Source organism: Meleagris gallopavo, chromosome 1 (assembly GCF_905368555.1).
Source record: "Meleagris gallopavo chromosome 1, MGAL_WU_HG_1.1, whole genome shotgun sequence".
NCBI lineage: Eukaryota > Metazoa > Chordata > Aves > Galliformes > Phasianidae > Meleagris > Meleagris gallopavo.
Window position 1 is genome coordinate 141,077,881 of NC_139404.1, and position 25,288 is coordinate 141,103,168.

At 36.7% G+C, this 25,288-nt stretch overlaps 1 protein-coding gene across 4 annotated transcripts in view; it reads left to right on the forward strand.

Moving 5' to 3' along the window:
• Positions 1 to 25,288, forward strand: part of NALCN (sodium leak channel, non-selective) — a 217,496-nt gene that overhangs the window by 73,220 nt on the left and 118,988 nt on the right. For all 4 annotated transcript variants that reach the window (XM_085215561.1, XM_085215563.1, XM_085215560.1 and 1 more), the window contains 3 exons: positions 12,646 to 12,788; positions 12,902 to 13,006; positions 15,600 to 15,686. In XM_085215561.1, coding sequence (XP_085071687.1) covers positions 12,646 to 12,788; positions 12,902 to 13,006; positions 15,600 to 15,686 — 335 coding nt within the window. The remainder of the gene's footprint in view (positions 1 to 12,645; positions 12,789 to 12,901; positions 13,007 to 15,599; positions 15,687 to 25,288) is intronic.

A 25,288-nucleotide genomic window follows, 5' to 3' on the forward strand; every position in this document is an offset into this window, starting at 1 on the left:
GTACAGATAGAAATTTCCAATATTATCAGATAATGAGGGTACACGTTTTTGCTTTTGAATTTTACTGTTAATATTGAGCATGAGACCTCTCTAGGAGCAAATCAGATCATTTAAATGGTTTTATAAAAGAACACAGGAGTTGCAGGTGAAGTTGCCTCAATCGCAAATGTTCATTGTGACACCGTGTTTATGCTGAATTAAAAAAAAAGCAAAAAACTGAAGAAAATTAGTTGAGATGTACATGAAGGTCCAGCTCATTACCTGGTCACTCCAAGACTACATGATTACTTAAAGATCCTCTTCTCATCTGCTATTAAACAGCTCTTGTGAGACAAATTCTACAGTCTTCTCTACTTACTACAGCGCTAGGAGTTTTTCCCTTCTATTTTGATTATTTCTGACCTGAGTGTGTTATTCCTGCTAAAAGTATTTAATTGGTACTTTCACAAGTCTTCTTCGGAAAGTTACAAGAAAGAGTTTTATTGACAGAGCACAACTGTGCCTCATGGACAGTTTCAAAAGCACTTTTTTTTTTTTTTTAGTTTTTCTGTTGCATTCATCTTCATTTAGGAAGCCCATCTCCCAGATGCTGCAAAATAAATGGATCTGGAAACAGTGGTTATTTCTTCTCTGACTGCATCTTACAATCTCTAGCTTTACTTTTAATGTACCAGGCAACTTAATAAATTATTTGAAAACAGCGTATTGATCAATCTACTATTTTCCCAACATCTTTTGTGTTTTTCAGAGACTTCAGTGGTAAAATCGAAGAATGATAGATCTAACTTCTCTACTAAAAGAAATACTAAAATTCCTTCTGGCTTCAGGCATTGGTATTCAGGCCAGGACTGAAAATTTAGAACTTGTGTCCTTCAACATCTCAAAGAATCAAACTAGTTTTAGCTATCATAACATCAGCTCATATGCCTGAATTTGGGAAGTGTGATTTTAAAGTTGCAGAACTTTCAAATTAGGATTTGATTCCTGTTCTGGAAAATATGGATACATAATATAGCAGCATTAAACTCTATCCAAGCTATGGTAAGATGGTAGACAAGTTACCAAGGATAACAAGCTGTGTTGATTATAAATTTTAATAATGTCCTCATTATGCTTTTATTCTGAAGTAAATGATAATTAGAGATACCTTAGACTTCAGTGAGGTGGTGGGATTGACTTCTGGACATGTTTTTCAGGTGAAAGTAAGTAAAGATGTAGACACTGTGAAGTAAATGACTTGCAAAAAATTGTTCCTGGATTTGTACATGTCACTTGTTTGTGTTTCCATATCTAAAAGCTCTGATTTCACCAACTGGAAATTATTTTCACATGGGAAATGAGGTCTGTTTAATTCACCCTTTGATATAAAGCTACTGGGGGTAGATTTGATCTGTATTTCTTGGGGAACTTTCACAGAGCAGTGCCAAAACTTTTTTTTCTCTGAACACTGTCACTTTTTCAAACCACATTTCCATGCGCCTGTGATGAAAAAGCCATATTTTCCTCTTTAGCAAAAAGCTCTGAAGAAAAAGTATTAAATATCATAGGTCTAAAAGAAATCAAAGCATCTTTGAGTCAAAACATGAAGCTGACACACATACACATAAAGAATAAACGTTTTTGCAGGGAAGTTTGATGCTGAAAAAAAGAGAGAAGCCATATCTGAGAAAAAAAGGAAAGCATTTTATTTGACAGCAAAAAATCCAGGAAATTTCTGCTGTGGGTGTGCTGAACTATTTCCTGTAGTGCATAATGGTCAGAAGGAATTTCTGCAGAAGGAGATAATATGGAAAACAAAGTTTAAAAGGAGTATGTTAAAACTTTGAATGTTCTCTGTCCCCAAAAATGTATGGCAGTTTATACAGCTTTTCTTTCCAAAGGTTTTGATTTTCTTCTCCGAAGAGTACTGCCAGCTGCTTAGTCTATTAGTGCTAGATTTCCAATAATTCGTTTGATAACCAGTATATCTGTGGTCATGAAAACTTTAAGTCAATCAATAACAACAGCAACAACAACAAAAAAAAAAAGGTAATTGTTATGATAATTGGTCTGTTTTTCAACACAATCTTTTATTTTCTGAAGGAGAGAGAAAAAAGTAACCGCCTATTCTTGCTTATATACATTTTATTACTAAATAAATTGAGGTTCATTCCCTTTTAACATTCAACTAAAGAACAAAAATTCCGAAAAACCTAATCCGTCTTTTAAAATTATGAATATGTAAGTTACAGTCTCATCTTCGACTTTGCTTCTGTTCGCTATGGGAGGAAATTCTGAGTCTTTAATTTAATATAGTCATCTCTGAAAGGGAATTAACACTTCATTTATCTCACAAAGGTGCTGTGAGCTTTAGTGAGCTAGCAGCACACTAAATACTTGTCTTCTTCTTCTCCTCCTCAACGAACTAGGCTAGTGAGCAAACTTCTCTCTCTCACTTCAACAAATTCCTTTCCCTCCAGTGCTATAAAATGCACAGGGAATACTTAACTCGTGAACGACTAAATCAGTCACTGAGCGGCATTTAGGTTTTCTTTTGACAGTCAATCACAGCTCCTTTGTCTCGCTTAAAGATCGTGTCTTTTTAGTTACACCAGTCTCTTAAGATGCATTTAACACTGCATATTTGCTCCTGTTATTCAGATGTCTGGAGGCTAATGAGATTTCTCACATGTAACCGTTTTATAATGTCTATTTGGCTTTCCAGCTTCTTTGCAAGCTTTAATGTTGTGTTTTATTTTGGTTTTGTTCAGTTTTTTTAAGTCTATTGAGCTAAGTGCTATGTGGCCACTGAGTACTCAGCAGGTTTTGCTAGTTGTGTTTTTCTGCAGTTGCTCTTATTCTCACGTGAAATTCTATGCAGAAAAAGAATAAAGGCTTGCTCAGACATACACTGTACCTGCAGCAAGGAGAAGCAATTAAATCAGGATGCTTTGGGGATTGGTCTGATTCATATCTTATCTAAGAGGAAGGCTGCTTTAATACTGTCTGCAGGATAGACCAAATTTCATGCAATTGCTTTTGGAAATGTTATCTATGAAAAAGAAAGGGGTCAATCTTTTCATTCTAAGGGAGAGATTCTATCCTCAGAGAAATGAATACAGTTCACAGATAATAGTCAGAGAAACTAAGTGATGCTGAAACAGTCTCAGAGCAGAGCCAGATCTTGGCTTGTCTAGGTTCCCTTAAATTGTTGAGTTTCTTACTTCACAGTAAAATAATTAATATAGCCTTCATAAGATACTGGAGTGATATACCATGGAATTTCATCCTTCCTGTCTATCTTTTTATTTAACAAATTTTTACTTATAAGACTGACCAACCAATTCTCACACAGTCAACAGCATTGGTTCTTGTATAGTAAAATTTAAAGCCCTTTTTGGTTCTCCTTTGTCTCTGAAGTCTCTGCTGGGAGTGGAGAGGTTTTTTCCTTTGTAAATATTTAAACATTTTTGGCTTCATTGCCCCTGGAAGTACAGAAACACATTGTTGAAGAGCTCAAATAAAACACACTACAATAGGTTTCAAAACCATTTGTAAGAGGATTTTTTAGTATTTTCTAGATATGATCTTATTTTCTTTATGGTCTGTGCTAGCCTATTTTTCCTACAGAGCTTTTTGTCTTGAGCTTCTTTGACTTTTTTATTTGTCACTAATATAAATATCACACTGGAAATGCTCAACTTTCAGGCAATTTCTTTTATTCCTTACTTCCCAAACACACACACACAATTTTATGGGCTCCTTGCATATCAGTTCCCCCAGTTATTCTTCTCTTCAGCTGAATTGCTTATGGATGTATCCAATAGCTCCTAAATCTTTTCTTTTAGTGCGTTTTTGGTTGTTTTTCTTTTTCTATTTTTTTTTTTCCACCTTCATCCATTTTCATGCTTTTGAGGTAATTTCTGCCAGTTGATCAAACTGAAGATGTGGTGTTATCAAGTACACTTTACAGTCAGGGTTCTCAGTTAACTTTCCTTTCAAGGAAAGTATCATCATGGTCATGCTAGATATGGAAATATTTCTATGTGAATGTCCTCTGATTTCATTTTTCCATACTTTAACAATAACTTCTTTCTTCTTTCAAAGCAGATACATTTTATATTAAGAAAATTAGCTGACAGCTTTGTAGCTGCTAACTTTAACGTTTTGTCTCTTGAAATGAGTTGGAGTGCTCTCTAAGACTATTGGGGAAAAAATGATACAAAAAGTGAATGATTTTGACTGACAGTACATAAGTCAATGCTGAATTTAATACCAGGGAAAATTGCATACTTAGTTTTCTCTCTAACAAAAGGATCCTTCACTATCTTGATTTTAATAGGCATTCCCAATATTTAATATATGGCTGAGTGACAGTCCAGATAACTAAAGTCTGTAGTGTTTGCATGCCTTATTTTTGTCCGTTTAATACCATAACTCCTTAAGCGTTCATAAACTTTTAAATGTAAGAATCTGTGAATTTTTGAATGTTTGGTTTTTGAACTATCACTATTACTGTACAGTCTTAGGGCTATCTACATGCATAATGTATTTTAAAAGAAGAAAAAACAGTCCTATAAAAAGATGGCTCATTTTCAAAGGAATAAGTTAATGTAAATTACAGAGCTGCTTCTGTTTAACAGGTTTTATGTTATGCGATTTTGTCATAACATTTACTGTAGCAATCATTTTCTTTTCTGTGACTGTACTTTAAATAAGAGAAATTATAAAGACTGAGGTGGTGGCAGGCCCATCTTCACAGCATTTGTCACTTTTAAAACCAAAGCCTCAGTATTTCTGTATTCTTGCTTTCTAGGTCTGAAAGTGGGTATTATTAGGGTTTGAATTACAGAACGAGTGTGGTTGGAAGGGACCACAAGGATCATCAAGCTCCAGCCTCCCTGCCGCAGGCAGGGCCACCAACCTTCCCATTTAAACTAGACCAGGCTGCCCAGGGCCTCATCCAATCTGGCCTTGAACACCTCCAGAGTCAGGACATCCACAACCTCTCTGGTCAGCCTGTTCCAGCACCTCATCACTCCCATAGTAAAGAGCTTATTCCCTGATATTCACTCTGTTCCCAGTGCATGAATCTAGTATAAGCTGCTTGTCCAGATGTGCTCCTTGGAGCATCTGGGCTTTGCTAGTGATCCTGACTCCTCTGTGATATTCCACAGGGCTCCTCAAAACAGTAGGTGCAGGTATCACAGAATCACAGAATCACAGAATTGTAGGGGTTGGAAGGGACCTCTAGAGATCATCGAGACCAACCCCCCTGCCAAAGCAGGTTCCCTACACCAGGTATGTGTCTGTCCACCTTGAAACTGTTCCATTTTAATACTGCACATTTTAATACTGCTTCTCCTGAGAGGAGGATTGGCACTTGGCATAATTTCACTGCGCTTACTTCTGGACCACTCACCCAGATTTCAAAGATCTGAACAGGAGAAGTCTGGAGGCCAAGTGGGCCTCAGATTCCAGGCAGTGCCGGCTGCCTGTCAGGGGCTGTGGTGCTGAGCCATCAGTCAGTGCCCAGCATGGCAGTGTCCTACTTTCAGGCACCAGCCCCAGGTTCTTCCAGTTCTGCCGGGGATGGGAGCATGGGGATCCAGGAGAAGTTGCTCCTTAAAAAGTCTCTGTAAGAAGGAGGAGAGGTGGGAGTTGTTGACTGTGCTGCAGAGCTTCCAGGTAGTGGTACGAAGTGTGAACAATTCACAGTTCAGCCTCTCCCTGATCCTTGTCAACTGCCAGTACATTTTTTAAAGTTGCCACACACAAAAAGAGCTGTGATTCTATGAGTGTATATTAGTACTATGGCTGTGGGACTGCAAAAAGGGAAAAGCAGACAGCATTTATGCACAAAAAACCAGTTTAATGAGTTCTGCTGGCATTCTGGATCTCTGCTGGTTTATTTGTGACTGTATAAATGAGGAGCGTTATAATCAACGTATTAAGGAAAAGCAACTGTAAATGCTAGTCTGGTTAAATATTCATACATATTCACACCTAAAGTCATTCTGAAGAATGATTGTCCAATTTACACTACGAACTTATTTACAAATTTAAAACAGATTTCTCTTTCTAAAGTATTAACTCAGGGAACACCAGTAGTACCACATCTAGGACATTAATATCTAATAATAATATCTAAGTGTGAACTGAGGTACTCCTTTTTATCTTGTGCAGCCAATGTACATGCAGACTTTACTTTATTCATATTACTAAGCTAACGCTTCTCAGTAGTGAACAAACTTATTTGCAAATAATGTAGTTGTCTGACTTTCTATCTTTCCATTGCTGTATCTGTAGAACAAATTGCATTCATCCTACTACTTTTATTTGCAGTGTTTCTTTATCTCCTTACTAGTATTTTTCTGTATATAGTCTCCTTGTATAGTATCTTCTCATAGGTAGACTCTTCATCTTCTCATAATTAAGTAGGTTTTCAGAAGGAAGAAACAGTAATGTCACTAGTTATTCAAGTCACAGCATTTTCATGGGTTGAAATACTGTGTTCAGACTGGGAATATTGGTGTTCTTTTTTTTTTTCTTTCTGTTGCAAATCAGTGCTATACAAAGGTTCTGGTTTGCCAGCTTTGACACAGGTCAGTTTCTAACTAATTACAGTACAGATTGGGGTTTCAAAGGAGGAGCAGAGCATTGGTATGGTTTGTTCTTTTTCTTTTCCTCCTCATCCCTACTGGCTTGCAAACTCTGATACAAGTTGCTTGGGAGAGTAAGATGGACTGGATGGCTCACTCAGAGAGACAAACAAGAAAGACCACTAAGCCATCCAATATTTGATTTTTTGCTCAGTTGCACCTATTGCCTACTGCCCATAAGTGCAACCAGTTTTGGTGTTGCATTTCTGGGCAATTTTTATTCATTTCTAATTATATCAAAGCAACAGTGTAAAATAGCTGGAAGATCCTGACTGCATGCAGTGTTTTACAAATACGTCATTGCAGAAAGATGAGACATAATCTAATAGCTGGCTGATCAGTGGGAACATCCAGGAACATTCAGCTTCTTGATTTTATCAGTGAAAGTGAGCAGTGACAGAGACAGGGTCAGCAACATTTTGGCAGCTAGGAGAAGGGTTGTTTTTGCTACAGGCACAACATTTAGCAAGCCATCAGAAGGAACGATACCTTTCAGTATTCAGCACAGCAGAGTTAAATTAGACAGCACCCGAGGGCTTCTTAGTTTCACCAGGAAATAGAAAAATCAATCCTTTCGCAGGCACGCTGGGAGGTTATCAGCCGGAGCTGTCTCGGGCAGCGGCTTTGCGCTGCCTGGTGTTCCAGATGCTCGAGGTGCTGCATCGCCATCTAGTGGCTCTTGGAACGTGCGGAAATCTATGGCGAGATCCCAGCTGGAATCTCAGGCCTTTCCTTAGCTAACACTATAACATATTTTAAGCCTTTAATAAAATCGTATGCATTTTAACATTCCTAAGGGTCCCTGATTAAAAAGAAAAAATAAAAATAAAAAGCCAACCTTATATCATGCTTTTGCAAAACTCAATTCTTCTGGATCTATCTTATTTTTCATACATTTTATTTTTCTTAACTGTGTCTCCTCTAGAGTCTACCCGGACCATCAGGGGTTTGTTTCCCTGGAAGTTCACCTAGTTGGTATGGGCGTCCCCCTCTCCATTAATTGCTTTTATCAACAGCTACAATGAAGGCATAGCAGAACTGAGAAAAAACTGATGTGGTAATCTGAGGTGGTCAGTAACTACAGAAAACATATGCAGAAAATTCTGGAATTAGAGGCATCCATATAACAGTTTTTAGTTTTTGTTTCTCACTTGGAGTTGCTACAAATAACACAAGACTGATGTTTATGAAAGACAACACCTTGGTGCAGTGCATCCTTTTCCCCTAATCTCAAAACAAGAACATAGCATAGAGTCAGAATAAAAGGATTCTGTTTCCAGATCTGGCAAATATTCCACGTGACCTTTTGGCTTGCTTCCTTTAATTCTGCAGTTATGAAAATGACAGTATTAATGCACGCCCTTTTTCATTGTGTCCATTCACAAGATGAGGTGATTATAGCAAGATCTGATGTCACAGAACACAGTGGTGTCAAAGAGGCACAAAAATGGAAAGAAAATCTTCTATTTTTTAAAAAATATACATAAATCTAAAAAGTACTGCATTGAATAGAATCTCCATGTAATGGTGCTATTGTTTCATTCTGTAAGCTATGAGTATTTTTTTTTTAAATAAGTTTTCTTCTTCTTAGGTATCTATAATATAGGTTTTTGGTAGTTCTTTTTTCACTCCTCTGTGGAAAATCATCAGCTATGTGCTCTGATGCCTTTAATTCTTTTTTCTCTGGTACTCTATTCATCTGCATAACATGAAAGACCCAAGCAATTCTGCACCCTGTTAGGCATGGAAACCAATAGAGTTTTCTTCTATTATAATCTTTTATAATCATTTATCCTTTGGGTAGTAAAGCAACTACTTCCTCAATACTCCTTCTGGTCAATGCTCCCAATTGGTAGATTCAAAAGAAACATATGTACTGAAGAAGGCATAAGTCCCCTACATTTCAGTGCTGAATGTCCATGTATGTAAATGAGCATAATTACCAACATTGCTATGTCTCTTAAAATTCATGGTGAGAAAAACAGGGCTGCTGTGAAAGGAGGATCTTTTTAATAACTTGTGCAGTAAGATCTGTACTTGGATCTTAAATGCTGGCAAAGAATAGAGTTGGTTGCTGATTGTCTTAAAAAAATGTAATATTTAGAAGAGCAAAGGACATGAAGAAAGGAAGATGTTAACCAAGAAAAAATTATTGAAAGCAATGTATTTTATGGCATTGAATCCCTTACTGTCGTGTCTGCACTCTATATCCAGTTGAAACTGTATTTACAAAAGCAGCTAGCAGGTAATTCCTGGCACCAATATTGAAAGCAGTGTTTCTGCATAGACACATACATTAAGTAAGAATGCATATTCTTAGAGGTGATTACCTTATAATATACAATAGCCTTAAGTACACTTGTACCAGTTACATACAAGGTGTACTTTTGCTGTAATGTCGTAGATGAACACATACTATTTCAGCTGGGCTAATTCTGTATGTTTTTTTTCCATTCACTATATTGCTGATTGTTGCAGATGGTCCAGTGTATGTGTTATAAATACTTCACATGAAATCTCCACTATTTTACTAGTCTTCACTGTGACTTTCCCATTGGTAATGACTAATTACAATTTCCTAGCCAGCAACTTTTAATAGTTTCCTTCTTTTTCTTAATCTCTGTCTGTCCTTAACAACACTATTTTATTCTGTGTTTTAATCAGTACAGCAACAGTATAATATTAGATAATTAAACCATTACTTTAGGAATTTCTGTGATGAAAAATACTGAACCTGAACTGTACACTGATGAGTATTTCAGTATTGATAAGAGACCAGTTTTTTTCCTGAGGAAGCAGAAATGGCTTTGCTATCTACGCTTGATTATTATTTTTATTCCACCCCTATACAGCAAGCCTTAGAACATTATTCAGTGAACAGGAATTCAATAACCAAGAGAATTAACAGAAAGGATTAACACTTTTGCTAGTCCACAATGACTATATCAACCATTCAACATCAATAGATCAAATTAGTGGTATAAACAGAAGAAATTCCATTGATCCATGTCTCCTCACTTCAATAACAGCACTTCTCAAACTCTCTTTTATGCAAGATTTTTCATGAAACGAAGTAATGGAGGAGCAGAGTTAGGAGGTGACTGTAGAACAATTCCACAATTTCACAGCAATCTGTGAGATTCCACAGTTTGATTTCACAGTTTAATTTTGCTCCTTCTTGGAGTAAAACCATTTGATTTAAGAAGTACATAACCGGAATAGAGCTAAAAGTCCATTTTGGGATTAAGATTTGATTATTTCAGTGTGAGACACTGGATTACTAAAGTTCAGATCCCATGTCTACCTAAATTTGAAGGAGATTTCATGCCAGAACTCTCCAGCTGGAGATAAACTGAGCCTCTCAGCTACACATAGTACGATTGTCATATTGAATCAAACTCTTCTTCCTGAAAGAGCTTCCTACCTTTAAAGAACCTTTACAGAATCAGATACAGATTCCAAATTGCTTTGGAAATACTTTGATGACACTTTATTCAAATGGAGAATGCTTTGACCTCCTCTGCTCATGTGTTTTCATTGTCTCTATTCATCTGGCTCTCAGGATGTGCCAAAGACAAAGAAGTAACCTGATTGATATGATGAATAAGAGCATGAGATAAGCGTAGGAGTGCTGAGATGAGGAGAGGGGTGTAGGAAAGCAAAATTAATTTAGATTCGGTTGGATAGGATGGGAAGTGTGATCTGGAATTGATAAAGAGATTGGGATTGGTGCTCAATATCAAGGTGGTACAACTCTGTAGGAAGAGCAATACTGTATAAGAGACCAGGGTGAAGGAAATTTGGTCTAGCTGGGAAAAAAAGAAATTATGGATATGCCTGTCTGCTCAAGGCATTAGATGTTACTGTGCAATTAGAGAGTCATTGTTTTCCTTTGCAGGGTAATTCAGAACTAGAAATTTCCATATCTAATCATTTTCCTTCAAAACAATTACCATAGATTTTTCATTTTAAGCTATCTAGTTTTTCTTTTGCTTTAGCTTGCTTGTCTCCTTTGTCTGCCAAAGTCCAAAAGCTCTGGTCTGCCAAAGACCAAAAGAGGTCTATGCTGGAGCTCTCCACAGAGAGCTGACAAAACAGTAGGTGCACTCTCCTCCATCTCATCTTACACAGGAAGAATCAGATCTGTATGGTCAGACATTCATTGGCAAGATCCATTTGAATGCAAGTCACACATTTGGTCACATTCAGATCTAACCATGATTATCTGCGTTGCTAGGTGCACTATTTTCTTACCTTCATTTATAAATATGCATTTCTTTTCAAGACTGCTTAATGAAGGGAAGTTAATTATATATATTAATTGTCATATTTTTCAGTACTTATTGAGGACCAAACTCTTTCTTACTGTAACTAATATGACAAGTTTACCATTGAACTTTGGAGATGCTCTCTTTGGGGGGCATTAGCAGAGTTAGCACTTTCCAAGCACAGCAGGTTTATAAATATCTCCACTCTCAGTAAAGCAAAGCTCATCTATCATTACTTACTAGCCACACAGAGGGAAAAATTAGTGGGTAAGAAAACTGATCCCCAGTAAGTGTTTTTATTCACTAAAATATCTCTTTGTTTTTTTCTTTATATTTTCCAAATTTATATATTACATACTCTTTATAGGAGACTTCTTAGTTTGTTCCTTTTATGTGGTAAAAATAGAGATGTATGAATAGTACATGGCACTTTTTTTTTAGTGCTATTGTTTTTTTTATTTTTCCATATATGAGATTTTGAGACCTATCCTTATTTAACCTTTCATACTTAATAGACTTGTCATTAGCAAATACCTAGATAATGAATAGATGAAAACAAAATCAGAAGTACTTAAATTTAGCCTGTGTGTAAAAAAAAATTGTCTACTTAAACAAGAGTTGCATTATAGCTAAAATCTTGTCATTGTCTGAGTGCTGTTTTTCGAATGTTAAAAAATAGAATAACAGATATATTCCCCCTAATGGGAAGGGTGCCTCATGTGAGTGCTGCCAGCTAAGTGTAGGCGGGGGGTGCTGGAGATAAGATTCTTGATTCAGTTTGTAAACTCTGGTACCCAGAGTTCTAGAACGTCATTTAAGCCACAGAACCCTAGCTCCACATAAGTGGAGAAATTGAACTTCTCTCCACATTGTTTCTGTGAATTGGGGCACAGGCATTTTAGCATTCCATCTGGTGCAGGTAACTGTGGCTCCTATGTTGCTAAGCATAATCGTTTCATATCCAAATTACAGCTAGTGATAGAACTGAGAAACACGTGCATCATTTGGCACACTTAAACCTGTTCTCGAGTCTGCCCTGCACTTTGCAGACTAGCCATACAGAGCTTACAGCAGTAATAGTCCCTAAAATTATTTCAAACCAGAGTGACATATGACTCCCCAACCATAATCTCATTTCTAAAATTTCTGTTGTAGAGATAAGGAGGAAGGAGGAGCTGGGTAGAGCACTTTGTCCCTCTGCCTTTAGGATGAGTTTAGATCTTATGTTTTGAATGAAGAAGCAGTAACTTCACAGCTTTTATTTAAAAGTGGTTGCCACATATATAAACCCCTCATAACTTTTCTTTCATCAGACACCATCTTGGCATATTGCTGCTACTTAGTCTTCCTTATGTTAACAGTGATTCCTTTCACCTGCTGACTGCTGAACTTGATAGTTTGAATAAAAGCTACCATTTGTCACAAGTGTTACTAAAGTGGCATAATGGAACAAATTCGGCCTTTGGAGGCATGTGCATATTCCCAGTCAACTAATCCAAGGGATTATGTATGTGAGTCCAGAGAGGTAATGAAGTCTGGTGTGATATTAAATCAATTCAGTTTCAATTGCATAAAGAAGAAACAGAAATGCACCTGAAAATCTTCTCTTTGAAGTGATGAGAGGAGAGCTGATACCTTTTAGAGAAAAGAAAAATCAAAATAGATAAAAGGTGATTGTTTGTTGATATTGAAAACTTTCAGAGGGCTTAATGTAAAACATTTTCATTTCTTTCTAGGCACGAGCATATTTACAGTTTATGAAGCTGCTTCTCAGGAAGGCTGGGTGTTCCTTATGTATCGAGCAATTGACAGCTTTCCCCGATGGCGTTCATATTTCTATTTCATCACCTTAATTTTCTTTCTGGCCTGGCTTGTTAAGGTACTGAAAAATTTGTTCTCTCACACTTGTCTGAAATACAGATCAGAATGAATTTCTCCTCTTTTCTGCTTGCTGAGCTTCATTGCAGCCATTCTTTCTCGTTCTTTTTGCAGAATGTTTTCATTGCAGTCATCATTGAAACATTTGCAGAAATTAGAGTGCAGTTCCAGCAGATGTGGGGATCCAGGAGTAGTACCACTTCAACTGCCACCACTCAGGTGATGAACTCAAACACTGAATTTCTTTGAGGATTTGATTGTTTTTTGTTTAAGAATGAATAATAAGTGAAACATTCCGGTGAATTATTGCATCCAGGTTCAATTATATACAACTTCACACGTTACCACATGTTTCACACTTGTGATATGTATTTTCATATAAAATTCTGTTCTAGAGTATATTATCTTCCTAATAAAAATATGGTAGAGAAGATTAATGTGGTTCTCTAGTCGACTGAGTATGTTGTGGCAAACTTCTATTTTAATTAAATAGGATAGTAGTTTCTTTCTCATCTCGTTGGAGGGTTTGGAATTAGGGTTGCCAAGTGAATGTCACTTTCTGTGCTAACGAAGAAGAGCTGAAATTGCAAACTGTAGCTGGAAGAAGAGAGGTCAGAGTGTAGCTGAAGTGTGAATGAAGTGCTGAGGCAATGAAAGAGCCATGCTCAGATTTGAAGTTGGCATAGGAAGTGAGAGGCTGGGTTTAAGATAACAGGTAGGAAAAAGATATGATAGGAAGTGCACTGAGCTTGGATTGGGTAGTAAGAAAGACCCCAGTTGAAAAATAAGGGCATACAGGTTGAGATTTAAACTCCCTCACTCATTATTGTAACAATCATATTAAATTTCCTGAGTGTCAGGCTTTTCCAGACTAGAGCATTTTGCCATCTTTGAGAGACCAGTACCAATTGTGTGCAAGAAGCTCTTAGAAAGATGGATATGAGAAATATACTGAAGAAAAAAAAATTTCTAATCTCTATAGCTAGAGTTTATTTGTTTTCTTAAACCAGAGGATTTAAGTATCTTCAAAACTGTTCATTAATCTTTCTGATATATCTTTGGATATTCTTGTAATCCTTATACAAATCTGTCATTTTTCTGCTTGTTACTACATTTTTTGCCTCAAATAGACTTTGTTGCATTGTTACTCCATTTATTGCTTTGTCAAAGCAGACTTGTTGGTATCAATGTTATGTATAACAACAAGAAAAGACTTTTTTACATAGTACATACTTAGCACAAGGAATAGTAGTTTTTATTTCACAAAACAAGTTCCTGAACCGTAGAGACTTAGCCTACATCTTCTGGAACAGAAAGGTCTACATAGGGAAACTCAAGAAGCAGCCAATACTAAAGTATTCCAAGAATAAGAAAAGAAATGTCATGATGCTGAAGAATTATGAACATATTGAATATAAATTGTATAAAGCAAAATAAAAATGGTATGTAGGCTGGAGACAAGTAAATGGTTACTTTGTTCATTGAGTCACTGATATAATGAGACATAAAGGGAGTCCCTCTTACTGAACTAAAAAAAAAAACGATTTACCTTCTTCTGTATTAAGGAGGGAAGCAAATTTATTCCAGGGTTTCTTGTTCAAAGCACCAGTTAAATACCTTGATTGTTTTGTGTATGAAATAGCCTTGAGAAAGAGCATTGGTATCTTGCTTTATTTGACCACTTCGTAAATTAGTGGTCCAGAAACTTAGGCCTATGGAAGAGAGTCAAAGTCAATGAAGGGGACTATGGAGAAGGATAAAAGGAAGATTCTTGCAAAGCCCTTCAGCTCTGCACATTAAAGCATGGTACAAAGAGAAGTAAATGCTGATGTGAGTTGGTAACTCTTCCTGGTACCTAAATGCTACACAAGAACATAATCACAACTGAATTTATGTGACGTTCCCCACAGTCTAATGAAAAAGCTTTTAGCTTTCAGCCATGCTGCTGTGGCTGTGTTCTAGAGATGGACTGCTTGGTGCTGAATGTCAAGAAAAGGATAGGAGTGAGGTGGAAACTTTTCCCTGCTACATTACATAACACATGCAGACCCTCAGACAGCAATAAAAATTTCATTTTCTATCCAGGGCATTTTATGGGCAGTGTTAATCACTCCCAGACATGGCTTCTTAACCCTAGCAGTGTACAGCTTTTATGTCTTTTTGTTTCTCGCTTTTTTTCCCCCAGAAAAAAGAGTTGGGAAAATGTGAGTACCACTGTGGTCAAGAGAGTTTTTTCCATTTACATCATAATTGCTGGGATATCATTCAGCTATTTACATTAATTAAAAGCTTTGAGTAGCAGTATAGAAGTACTGCACAACTACTCTTGATGTGCATCAGTGCAAGAAAAATGAAGTCTGATCCTTGGACTAAAATAATTTTGCCAGTGAAAAAGTCAGGAGTTATCTTTTATTTGAAAATGCACTGTGAAACTTAATTTTAGGTCAAAATGTGTTTGTATTTCCTTAGATTAAGTATACTAAGGAACACTATCTGACAGTAGGGATCAGAGTTAAGTTGAATCAGTTTCTGTGTTAGGACTAGCAGAGATACCTTGTGTTTGATGTTACCTGAGTAAAATTCAGAACCTATTCATGTTGGAAAAAGAGCATCTTGCTTGCTTTTCTTCTGCAGCAATAAAAACTATTCCTCTTTCATTTTAAGTTAACTATCATGAAAATGTATGCAGGTCTTTAAGGACCTTCACTTGTATTTATTCTTTATAATATTCTTTTTATTATCCTTTTTATTTATACATCACTTGTATTTATTGGCATGTAAAACATTTCTGACAACTATTTTTCCTTTCAAGATGTTTCATGAAGATGCTGCTGGAGGTTGGCAGCTTGTGGCTGTTGATGTTAATAAACCCCAGGGTAGAGCTCCCGCATGTCTACAGGTATGCATTGCTTTTTAATAAATTACTACGTATAATCAGCATTGCTCAAATGTTGGCATAAGGACTATGGTGAATACTATCAGCTACAGTATTTGTAGTCAAAAATCATTTAAAATGCTTTTAATTCTGCAGTTCTTCAAAATTTATTAGATTAAGAAATAGTGAACGGCACTCAGAGTGAGAAGATATGTATTTCTTATAAACGCTCTGTATTGTGCACTCAAAAGAGAAATATATTTAATCTTTTATATATCTAATTTGTATATATTTACTTTAAGCAACATAAGTAATCTTTCTTTATCTCTCAGAATTGTTGTATAAATCAAATCCAGTCCTAGGTTATTTACCACAGACATTCTTTTTCAGTAATGACAGAATACAGTTACACACACCAAGAAACATGATTAATCATAATGATTACAGGAGTACCTCATTACTCTGGTTCCATTTTGAAAATAGACCCACTGAGGAGGGGAAGATGCATGTAGATAGTGACTATTTCTTTTCCCAAATTTAATTCTTGTTTTTGAAAGCAACAGAAACATCTTTTGTGGTATTCTAAAATAACTATCTTGAGTATGGAGATAAAACACAGCTGAACTGACAATGAAAATGCCTCCACGTGAAAGTTAGGATAGCATTTGATTTACCTGTCTGTCTTTGCCCTCGTTAGAAATCATGTGAACAAATGGTAAAATATGTTCCAGGGAATGTAAACCTCCTGCATCAGTGACTGCTTAGTACTCTTGAATAAAAACTACAGTTTTCTTCTCATCCTCCTTTGTCAAAATCTGAAGGCTTCCCAGTATTCTATGACCTTGCTGGATGTCAGTGACATTCAAAAGAAAGAAAGCAATGCACTAAAATACTGTTTCATTAAAATACTGCCCCATTTCATTCTAGTGAAACAAAGACAAAAATACAGACCAAAGAAAGCAAAACATCAAAGTCTAGATAAACACTCAGAACTTTATTCATCTCACCATGAGTTATTGTTTCAGTTCTATCTGCCCAAAAGTAAAAAGAAAATAGGCTTCTGAAAAATCCATGTATTTAAAGCCCTTGCAGTATTTTGAAGGTGCTCCTTACGCATGAAATCCTTACTGAGTAGTATGGTTGCTGTTTTTCAGGGGTTTGGCTGGCTTTTGTTCCTTAAGAGAAACATGATTTATAAATCTGAATTTAGGAAAGAGTTAATCAGGTTGGAGAATATACATCCTACTTTGCTGTGCATTCAATTCATATGCATTCTTCTGACCTTTAAGGATTTTGTCATTCAATATCCTGTGAAAGATGGATTTCTCAGAACAAGGTAGTGAAGTCTTTCTGTTGTCCTGTATCATTTTAATTAAATTCCATAGCAAGTTTGGTTTTAGTAATTTCTCTTTGGGCTCTTTAAATGTTACTGCTGTGAATGTAAAAGGGAGCACTATTAGAAGTTCTCCTTCAATAGTTGCATGGGTCTGAGTCTGTGCTTTGGTGAAATTTCACTTATTTGATGTATTTCATTATTTAGAATTTACTTTCTCAACAAACTGTGATGTGTTTTGGGAGAGGAAGTATCCTAGCAGCTAAGGAAATGGAGTAGAACTCTGGAGGTCTGGGTTCAGTTTATTGGCCAAGTACACATTTCCTGCAGACCTTGAGAAAACTACTTAATAGGCATCTTTGATTTAGTTCGAATTCTTTAAGGTTGTAAGGTGTATGTATCCCTCCCAGATTTGGCTGTTATGGTGTTTAAATCTACTAACTACTTGAGAGGCACTTCAGTAAGATGAGCATGTACCATCTAATTAAGTACACATCCATCTCTCTAAAGCTGCCAGTGATGGTGGAAAGATTGATGTAATTTGTGTGCAATAATATAAAGTCTTTCAAAGGCAGCTTTTTCAAGACATTTCAGGTCGACTAGCTGGGTCTGTCAGATTTTACTAGTTTTGCCCTTGTCATTCCTAGTTCCCAAAGATTTCTTCAGATGTTTCAGTCTAGAAAGCCTTCCTAGGTTAGACATAACATTGCAGTGACATGTAGAGCAATGGCATTCTTGAATTAGTAACTATTCAGACAAGTATCCTTTGGGCTCTGTGCAGAGCTAAAAATCTTTTACAGTGAGAGTGGTGAAGCATTGGAACAGGTTGCCCAGTGATGTAGTTGATGCCCTGTCCCTGGAGGCTTCCAAGGCAAGGCTGGATCAAGCCCTGGGCAACCTGATCTAGCTATGGTGTCCTTGTTCATTGCAGGGGAATTGGACTAGGTGGCCTTCATAAGTCCCTTCCAACTCTGAAGATTCTATGATTCTATTATTCTATTGTAACTTTGTGTCACTCAAACACATAATTATAGCAAACAACTGCCTAATTAGATCAGACCTAGTGAGAAGGATAGCCACGTCTTTACACTTCTGTCACCATTGTTCTAAAAAAGGGGTTTTCTAACACCTTTTAGAATCCTGTTTCGTGAAAAATGTGCTGGGCAGGTGAGCACTGGAGAGCCCATCTTCCTGTCCAGTCGTTGTATAGAATCATAGACTCACTCAGGTTGGAAAAGACCTTGAAGATTGAGTGCAACCACGACATAACCATACTACCCTAACTCCAGCAACCCTCCACTAAATCGTGTCCCTGAGCACCACATCTAAATGGCATAAAGGCAGAACAGAAATAGATATGGGATGTGCTCTTGTATACAATCTCATACCAGTTAAAAAATGATTAAAATTAAAAGATGGATTTTAACCTGGTATTTTGGAATCTTATTTAACTCATATACCCGTCTACTAAGTTTTATCGTTATAGAGCTGGCTGGAAGTGGCAACATGAGAAATCAGTAACAGCACTGTTTCTGATTTTGACTTGCAAATCTATCCCAACATGGGCCAAAGAGGCTTTTATTTCAGTGTAATAGTTTTATATTTTTTCTTTTTTTTTTCTTTTAAGTGTTTCCAAGGGTGCTTTGTGGTCTTTTGTTACTTGTTCTCACTGCTCCCCATGACTGGCATTGATCTTAAATATTGATTTTCTTTTGTCACTGACAAATATTCTTTGTGCTTGCCATTTTAACATCAACCATTTTGCGTGACTGCATGCTGAGGCTCCCACATTGCCACATTATTTTGCCACTGTTGATATTACTTTAACACATTGTAGTGTGTTAGAACTTCCTGCCTACCATGACTTACTCCTACAAGCACAGTAGAAAGCTCTCAGTTCACAAATAAGGAAAAATTGAGTAAGACTTTAAAAAATATATATATTTAAAAACTCTTTGGGGATGTATTTATCCCTTTGATCCCATGCTAAAAGCATGCTGTGTTTCTTATTCCTTTCCTGTTAATTTTGGAGGCTGTTGATGTTTTTATCACTCCTTCCTTCTCTCTGGCTTCTAGATCACGTAGTCTTGTAAAATGTGTATACTAATTTAAAGCTGAACTGGAAAGCTCCAACTCACACGTCTTCCATGAAACTGTTTGATATTGCTAATACCAAGAAATCACATCTTCAGTCTTTTTAGTAAAGTTTTAATGAACTAAGTCTGGAAATATAGCTCCTCTGGAAAATATAAGAACATAGGTGGACAAAAAATTCCATGTTCCTGCTAATGTTTTGGAGTCACATGTCCAGCAGAAATGAAGCACACTTCTGGTGGTGGAATGGCAATTATAAAAAGCTTGGGAACTCTCTATGCAATGTGTGTAAGTAGAAATGGTCACTTACTCACAAACTGCATATGTACTCATATTCTGATAATAAAATCTTCCACAGATTAAAAATACTGTATTCCATTTTAATTTTAACTCCTCCATCTAGGGAAGAAGTAGAAGGTTGCAAAGCTATGATCTGAAAAAGCAAGATACATTATTATGATTACAGTGCTCTTGATCATATTATTAATGTCAGAAATTTAATCATATTTTTACCTCAAAAAAGTTAGTCCTTCACACTGTGTAATATTAACAAAATGGGTGTATATATTACAGAACTTTAGAGAATCTTGGAGGGAAGGATAAAGAGATAAAAAGTAATATAGAAAGACAGAAAACATATGGAGGGTGGAGGAGACATACTCAATTTTTGATCATTCTTTGATCATTTTAGCAGTTTCATAATGGATATATTGAATGAGAGAGAAACGAGATTAAGCCTTTCTTTAGGGATTTTCACTGCAGGAATAACAAGAGAGCACAAATGGCTTTTCTCCTCTATCTTGGGAAGTAATTATTAATGAACAAGAAAAGCATGGTACTGCTATTTATGTAGTAATTTGCCTTTTACTGTAACTTTGGAATCCAGCAAAAGGTGTGCCTACTCGGTCCTATTCTCTTCTTCCCATTAAATACGTGTATAAATACCTTTCCTTCAGTTAACTGAAGTCCTGTCTTAGAATGAAAAAAAAGGAAAGAAAAATCTCCTCCACAATATGTGAGAAGAAATGGTAAAACTCTGGAATAGAGAGATAGAAATTCTATCACCAGGTTAGCTCTTAAACTGGTTGAGAATTCACAAAATGGAGTAGTGTTCAACATGTACTCAGTTTTGGCTCTATGTCATATCACCCTATAAAAAAAGAAATTGGAACTACAGAAATTTACAGTGACATGATCATAAACTGTTATAATGTGTAGTCAGTAACAAATGAGACACCATGGAATATAGACGATAGGTACTTTATTTTTGTATTTGTATGTATAAATAGAATTAGCAGTGATGAGGAAGTTTCTAAAAGTAAACTAGACTGTGGGTATCAGGAAACACTGCTAACTAACAAACATTAATTAACTAATAGGTTATTAAATTCCTGGAGTAATTTTGTCAGTGCTTCTAATTGTCCACTATTGTCTACACTCATTTAGTGAACTTAGTGAACATAACAAAGTTCAGTGAAGCAAAGTGCAAGGTTTTGCACTTGGGTAACGGTAATCCCAGAAATGTTTACTAACTGGGAGACAAACTCCTTGAGAGTAGCCCTGCTGAAAAGGACTTCTGGGTACTGGTAGATGAAAAACTTAAAATGAACCAGCAGTGTGGAGACCAGAAGGCCAATAGTATCCTGGGCTGCGTCAGAAGTGGAGTTACCACCACGGAGAGGGAGAGGATTGATCCCCTCTACTGTGCCTCACGAGGCCCCGCCTGGAGTACTGTGTCCAGATCTGGGGCCTCCAGTACACAAAAGATGTAGAGCTTTTGGAGATGGTCCAGAGGACTGGAGTACCTCTCCTCTGAAGACAGGCTGATGGTGTTTGTCTTCTTCAGTCTGAACAAGAGAAATCTACAGGAAGACCCTCCTAGTACTTAAAGAGAGATTATAAACAGGAGAGAAATCAATTTTTTACACATGTAGGTAGTGATAAGACAAGGGGGAATGGTTTTAAACTAAAGGGGGAAGGATTTAGATTAAATGTCAGGGAGAAGTTTTTTACTGAGAGAGTGATGAGGTGCTGGAACAGGCTGCCCAGAGACATTATGGATGCCCCAACCCTGAATGGGGCTGGTTTGGATGAGGCCCTGGGCAACCTGATCTAGTAGTTGATCCAGTGGTTAGCAAGTCTGCCTGTGTCAGGAGTTTGGAACTTGATGATCCTTGAGGTCCCTTCCAACCCAAGGCATTCAATGATTTAAAGGAAAAGTCACCTCAAGGATGAATAGAACTGCATGCATATTTCCACCTGAAAAGGCATGGAACCAACTTGCCGATGTGCATGCCTTACTTGCCTTCTCTCTCTTTCTTTCCTATTTCTTTTTTTTTTCTTCCCCACCTGGCTGCCTTCTTTATCCTTTGTAACCACTAAAACTAAGCACGTTAACAAAGCGTTCTCAATTCTTCTGTGGTCATAATTTCTTCTCCATAGTTTTTTGTTTACATAAGCTGTTCTGGTTCACTACAATTAAAATGAATCATTAGCAAAATTTATAGCAGTATAACTGCAGAAGCCAATCAGAAAGAAGGTATATTGATATCCCAGATCTATATTTCAACAAGTAGATTTCATGAGCTGAGGAATTCCTCAGCTTGGACGTGTAATTTTCCTGCAGACTTAGAGTACCAGAATCCCATCACAAAGATTAAACAGACAAGAGTTAAACTACAATTTAAGCTTGTGAGAGAGTAATGGTTTTCCGTGGCAGCATTCTTTGTTAGAGGAGGGCCTGCTGCAATTGAAGACAAGGTCATATGATGCCCTTGACATCTCCTTGGAGATTTAAGATTGAGGATTTGAAATTTTCAGAGGCAGTAAGTTTTCAAAAAACATTTATATGTAAGACTTATGGAACCCTTGTCTGACACTAAGAATAAGTCAAGTCTCTGAACTTCCCCTTATTTTTGGACAAGCGGATAGTAGAACTTTTTGTGTAACCCTAATTTTTCAAATGGAGCCCAGAAAAACTTTCTGCCCCAAAGGTAATAAGTTTCACATAACGTGTTTTTGTTTTTTTTTTAATTTTGTCTTTCTTTTGCAGAGACATTTTTTCATCCATTAAGGGGAATTAAGTAGAGACATTTAATCCTTTCAACATTGTGGTCAATTTAACCTGCAAAAAAAAAAATCTCCTATGATAAAGATTCGCTAGTTGTTATATTTTTAAAAGACTACTTTGGCTGTATGCTTCTTTCTTTAACCTAAGTGTTTTTGCTGGTATCTGAACAGGCAGAACAGACTTTTTTTTTCTTTTTTTTTCTTTTTTTTTTTTTTTCCCAACAATGGACTTCAGTACAGCCGGTACTAATAATTTGCACTTACAATTTGAAGGGCACTTAAGTGTCAGTAAATTATAGAAACTATTCAATAATGCCACTAAAATTAAAGTTCAGCTGAGTTTCCTTTAGAAAATTTTATTTCTGGGGTTAAATGTGTCCAGTGTTTCAAATCCTGTCAAACTGAAAACAGGTATTTAAACTGTCATGTAGCTTTTTTTGTGTACAGCACAATTACAGCAATCAAAGTGCTGAAAGCAGCAGCAGCGGCAGCATGACTTCCTTTTGAGCTGTAACTTGGATGACAAATCTAAGCAAAATGGAAGACTGCAGAGTCTTAGAATAAAACTAGCAGGAATTTTTCACTTTGTGAGAGTTGTTCTTGCCCCAGTATTTTCCATATTTCTAATATTTCTCTAAGAAAAGTCTCTTTTCACTAGAATTATGAAGAACATTGTGTTCTACAGCTCTATAAATTGCTAGATTTAAAACCCCTGATCTTTACAGGATTTTGAAACTCTTAAAATTATCCCTCTGCAATGTTTTTTTGCATTGGGATTCCTCAGTGATCATTGCTGGGATTCCTCAGTGATCACTGTAGAGAGTGATTCCTATCGTGAATCTGAAGGGCACATAATTCACATATGGGGGATACTGAATTTCCTCTTGTGTTTTCTGTACTTCTACTTTGTCACAGGGAGACTACATGAACCCTGTGACTTTCTCAACTCCTCAGTGAAGTTCCTAAGAGTAATTGAGTGAATCTGAGCCTAAAAAGCAGTTCTTAGTAAATCTTGAAATAAGTGGCTATTTTGTATTCAGATGAAAATTTTTATTTACAGAGATTCCTAAGTATACCTAACCTTATTTTTTTCGTAAATATAGTTATGGGAAAAAAGTCTGTGCCTTTTATTATCATATTCTAATTATTGCAAACACTGACCATAATTCCTCTGGGAGTCAGCAGGGTCCCAATTCATCCCAAGTGTCTGTAAGCCCTTAGAAGATGCCAGTGTTAGGATCATGAAGGCACAGGTTTCTCATACAGCCAGCAGCAGGAGGTGGGCATTGCCAGAGGACATCAGAGAATCTGATAGTGTCCATTTTCCTACAGTGTGTACCCAAGTGGAGGGGGTATACTTTCCCATTTTAGATATGCCAGTTGTTTGGGGTAAATATGTAAAGCCAAAGTCTGTATCTTCATCTTCTCCACTAGTCCATAATAATCTTTTAAAATGTTGTGTGTCCTTGGAAATTTAATAAATAATGCAAAAACAGAACACTGTTTTTCTTACAAAAAGAAGACAATATTTCCGCTTCAAGCTCTAAATCACGTTTGTTTTCATAGTGAAAATCAGCTCTTTTTTTGTTTGTTTATTTATTTTGTGAACAGCTTAATTGTCACTGAACTCTGAAACTGTATTATTTCTTTAAAGATGTTGCTTAAAAACATCTCAAGAACTTTAATCTTTTTGAATGTGTGAAAGGCTCCAGATTTGTGGCACTATGGGATATAGTTTAGTGATGGAACTTGGTAGGTCAGGTTGCCAGTTGGATGTGATGATCATGAAGGTCTTTTCTAACCTAAATGGCACTATGATACTATAATTCTGTATATTTATAGTATGCTGCTTTAAACCAAAATAGAGTACTTTTCCTGCAAGCACGCATACTGAAATTTCATATGTTTTTTGCATCTATTAAATCCTACTGAAATCAGTAAAAGGTGCCTAAAGCTTTGAGAATCATTGTTTTATATGAGTGATTTCATTGACATAAATGCAGTTGTTATACCGAGAATTATTTGTGCAGTCATATCAAAACTTTCATCCTTCATGCTTTGTGAATCTTAAAGTATCAGCTGGTGAGAAGAACTGTCAGACTTATGCATTTTTTGCAAGCTAGAAGGCTGCAGCTGAGAGCAGTAAATTCAAATCTTTAAGCTGATTCCCTCATAATTTTTCTTCCCCTTCCTAGGATTACCCTTCTTTCCTGCACTTACCTCAGATCTTTGAAAAGAGGGGCTTTGAGGGCCAGCAGGCATGGGCATTGTGGCATATGGAGGATGACTACTGACTTCCTTGGTGTTTACTGTACATAATACTTGGCTCTTGGTCTTTTCTGAAACCCTGTGGCGTCTTTGCATTCTTCTGGTGCAATTGTTTCTCCGTCTTTATTTCTGACAACCCAAGATGGTATAGGGGTTGTGTTGCAGCTCACCAGTTCTGTGAGATGATGGATTCTTACTGTCAGGGCTGGTACCAGGGCAAGGGAGGTTATTCAAGTCTTCAGGCTTCTGTAATGTTACAAGAGTGTGCAGAATGGAGGGAGCCATGCTTGTGTTTGAAGAGGTCCCACCCAGACCTATGCAGCCTGCTAAAAATTAGGCAGGCTGGTTATGGTAGCCAGTGCTCCTTCTTTGCTTTCTTTCTTTTAACAGAGTAAAAGTACCATCTGGCACCAAAGAGTAGATTTTCACAAGGTGAAAGCTTTTCAACAAATTCTTTCTTAACATGGGGGAAGGATGAAGTACAATCCTTAGATTAGGAAAAGCAAAAAACACGAACATGCCTGATTGTTAATGCTGACTAGAAGGAGAGAGTAGAGAGAACAGACAAAAACAGAGTATACATTATGTGATACAAAGCAAATAAGAGAAAAATTCTAGTAAAAAAAATTTTGTAGGTTCTGTGGAAGAGTTTATGCAGTAGCAAGAAAATGCTTTCTTGTAGTCCTTGTCGGGCTGGACAAAAAGCTAGAAAACAATACTACATTGGTAGGGCTAAGGCTATGATACAGTAGATTATTTTTCTATTTTCTTATAAGATGAGAGAGACAGCAGTAAGCCACAGATGGAACAGTGGCACAAAACTATGTTGGATTTTTTCCCTAACTTTGTCTAGTAGCTGTTG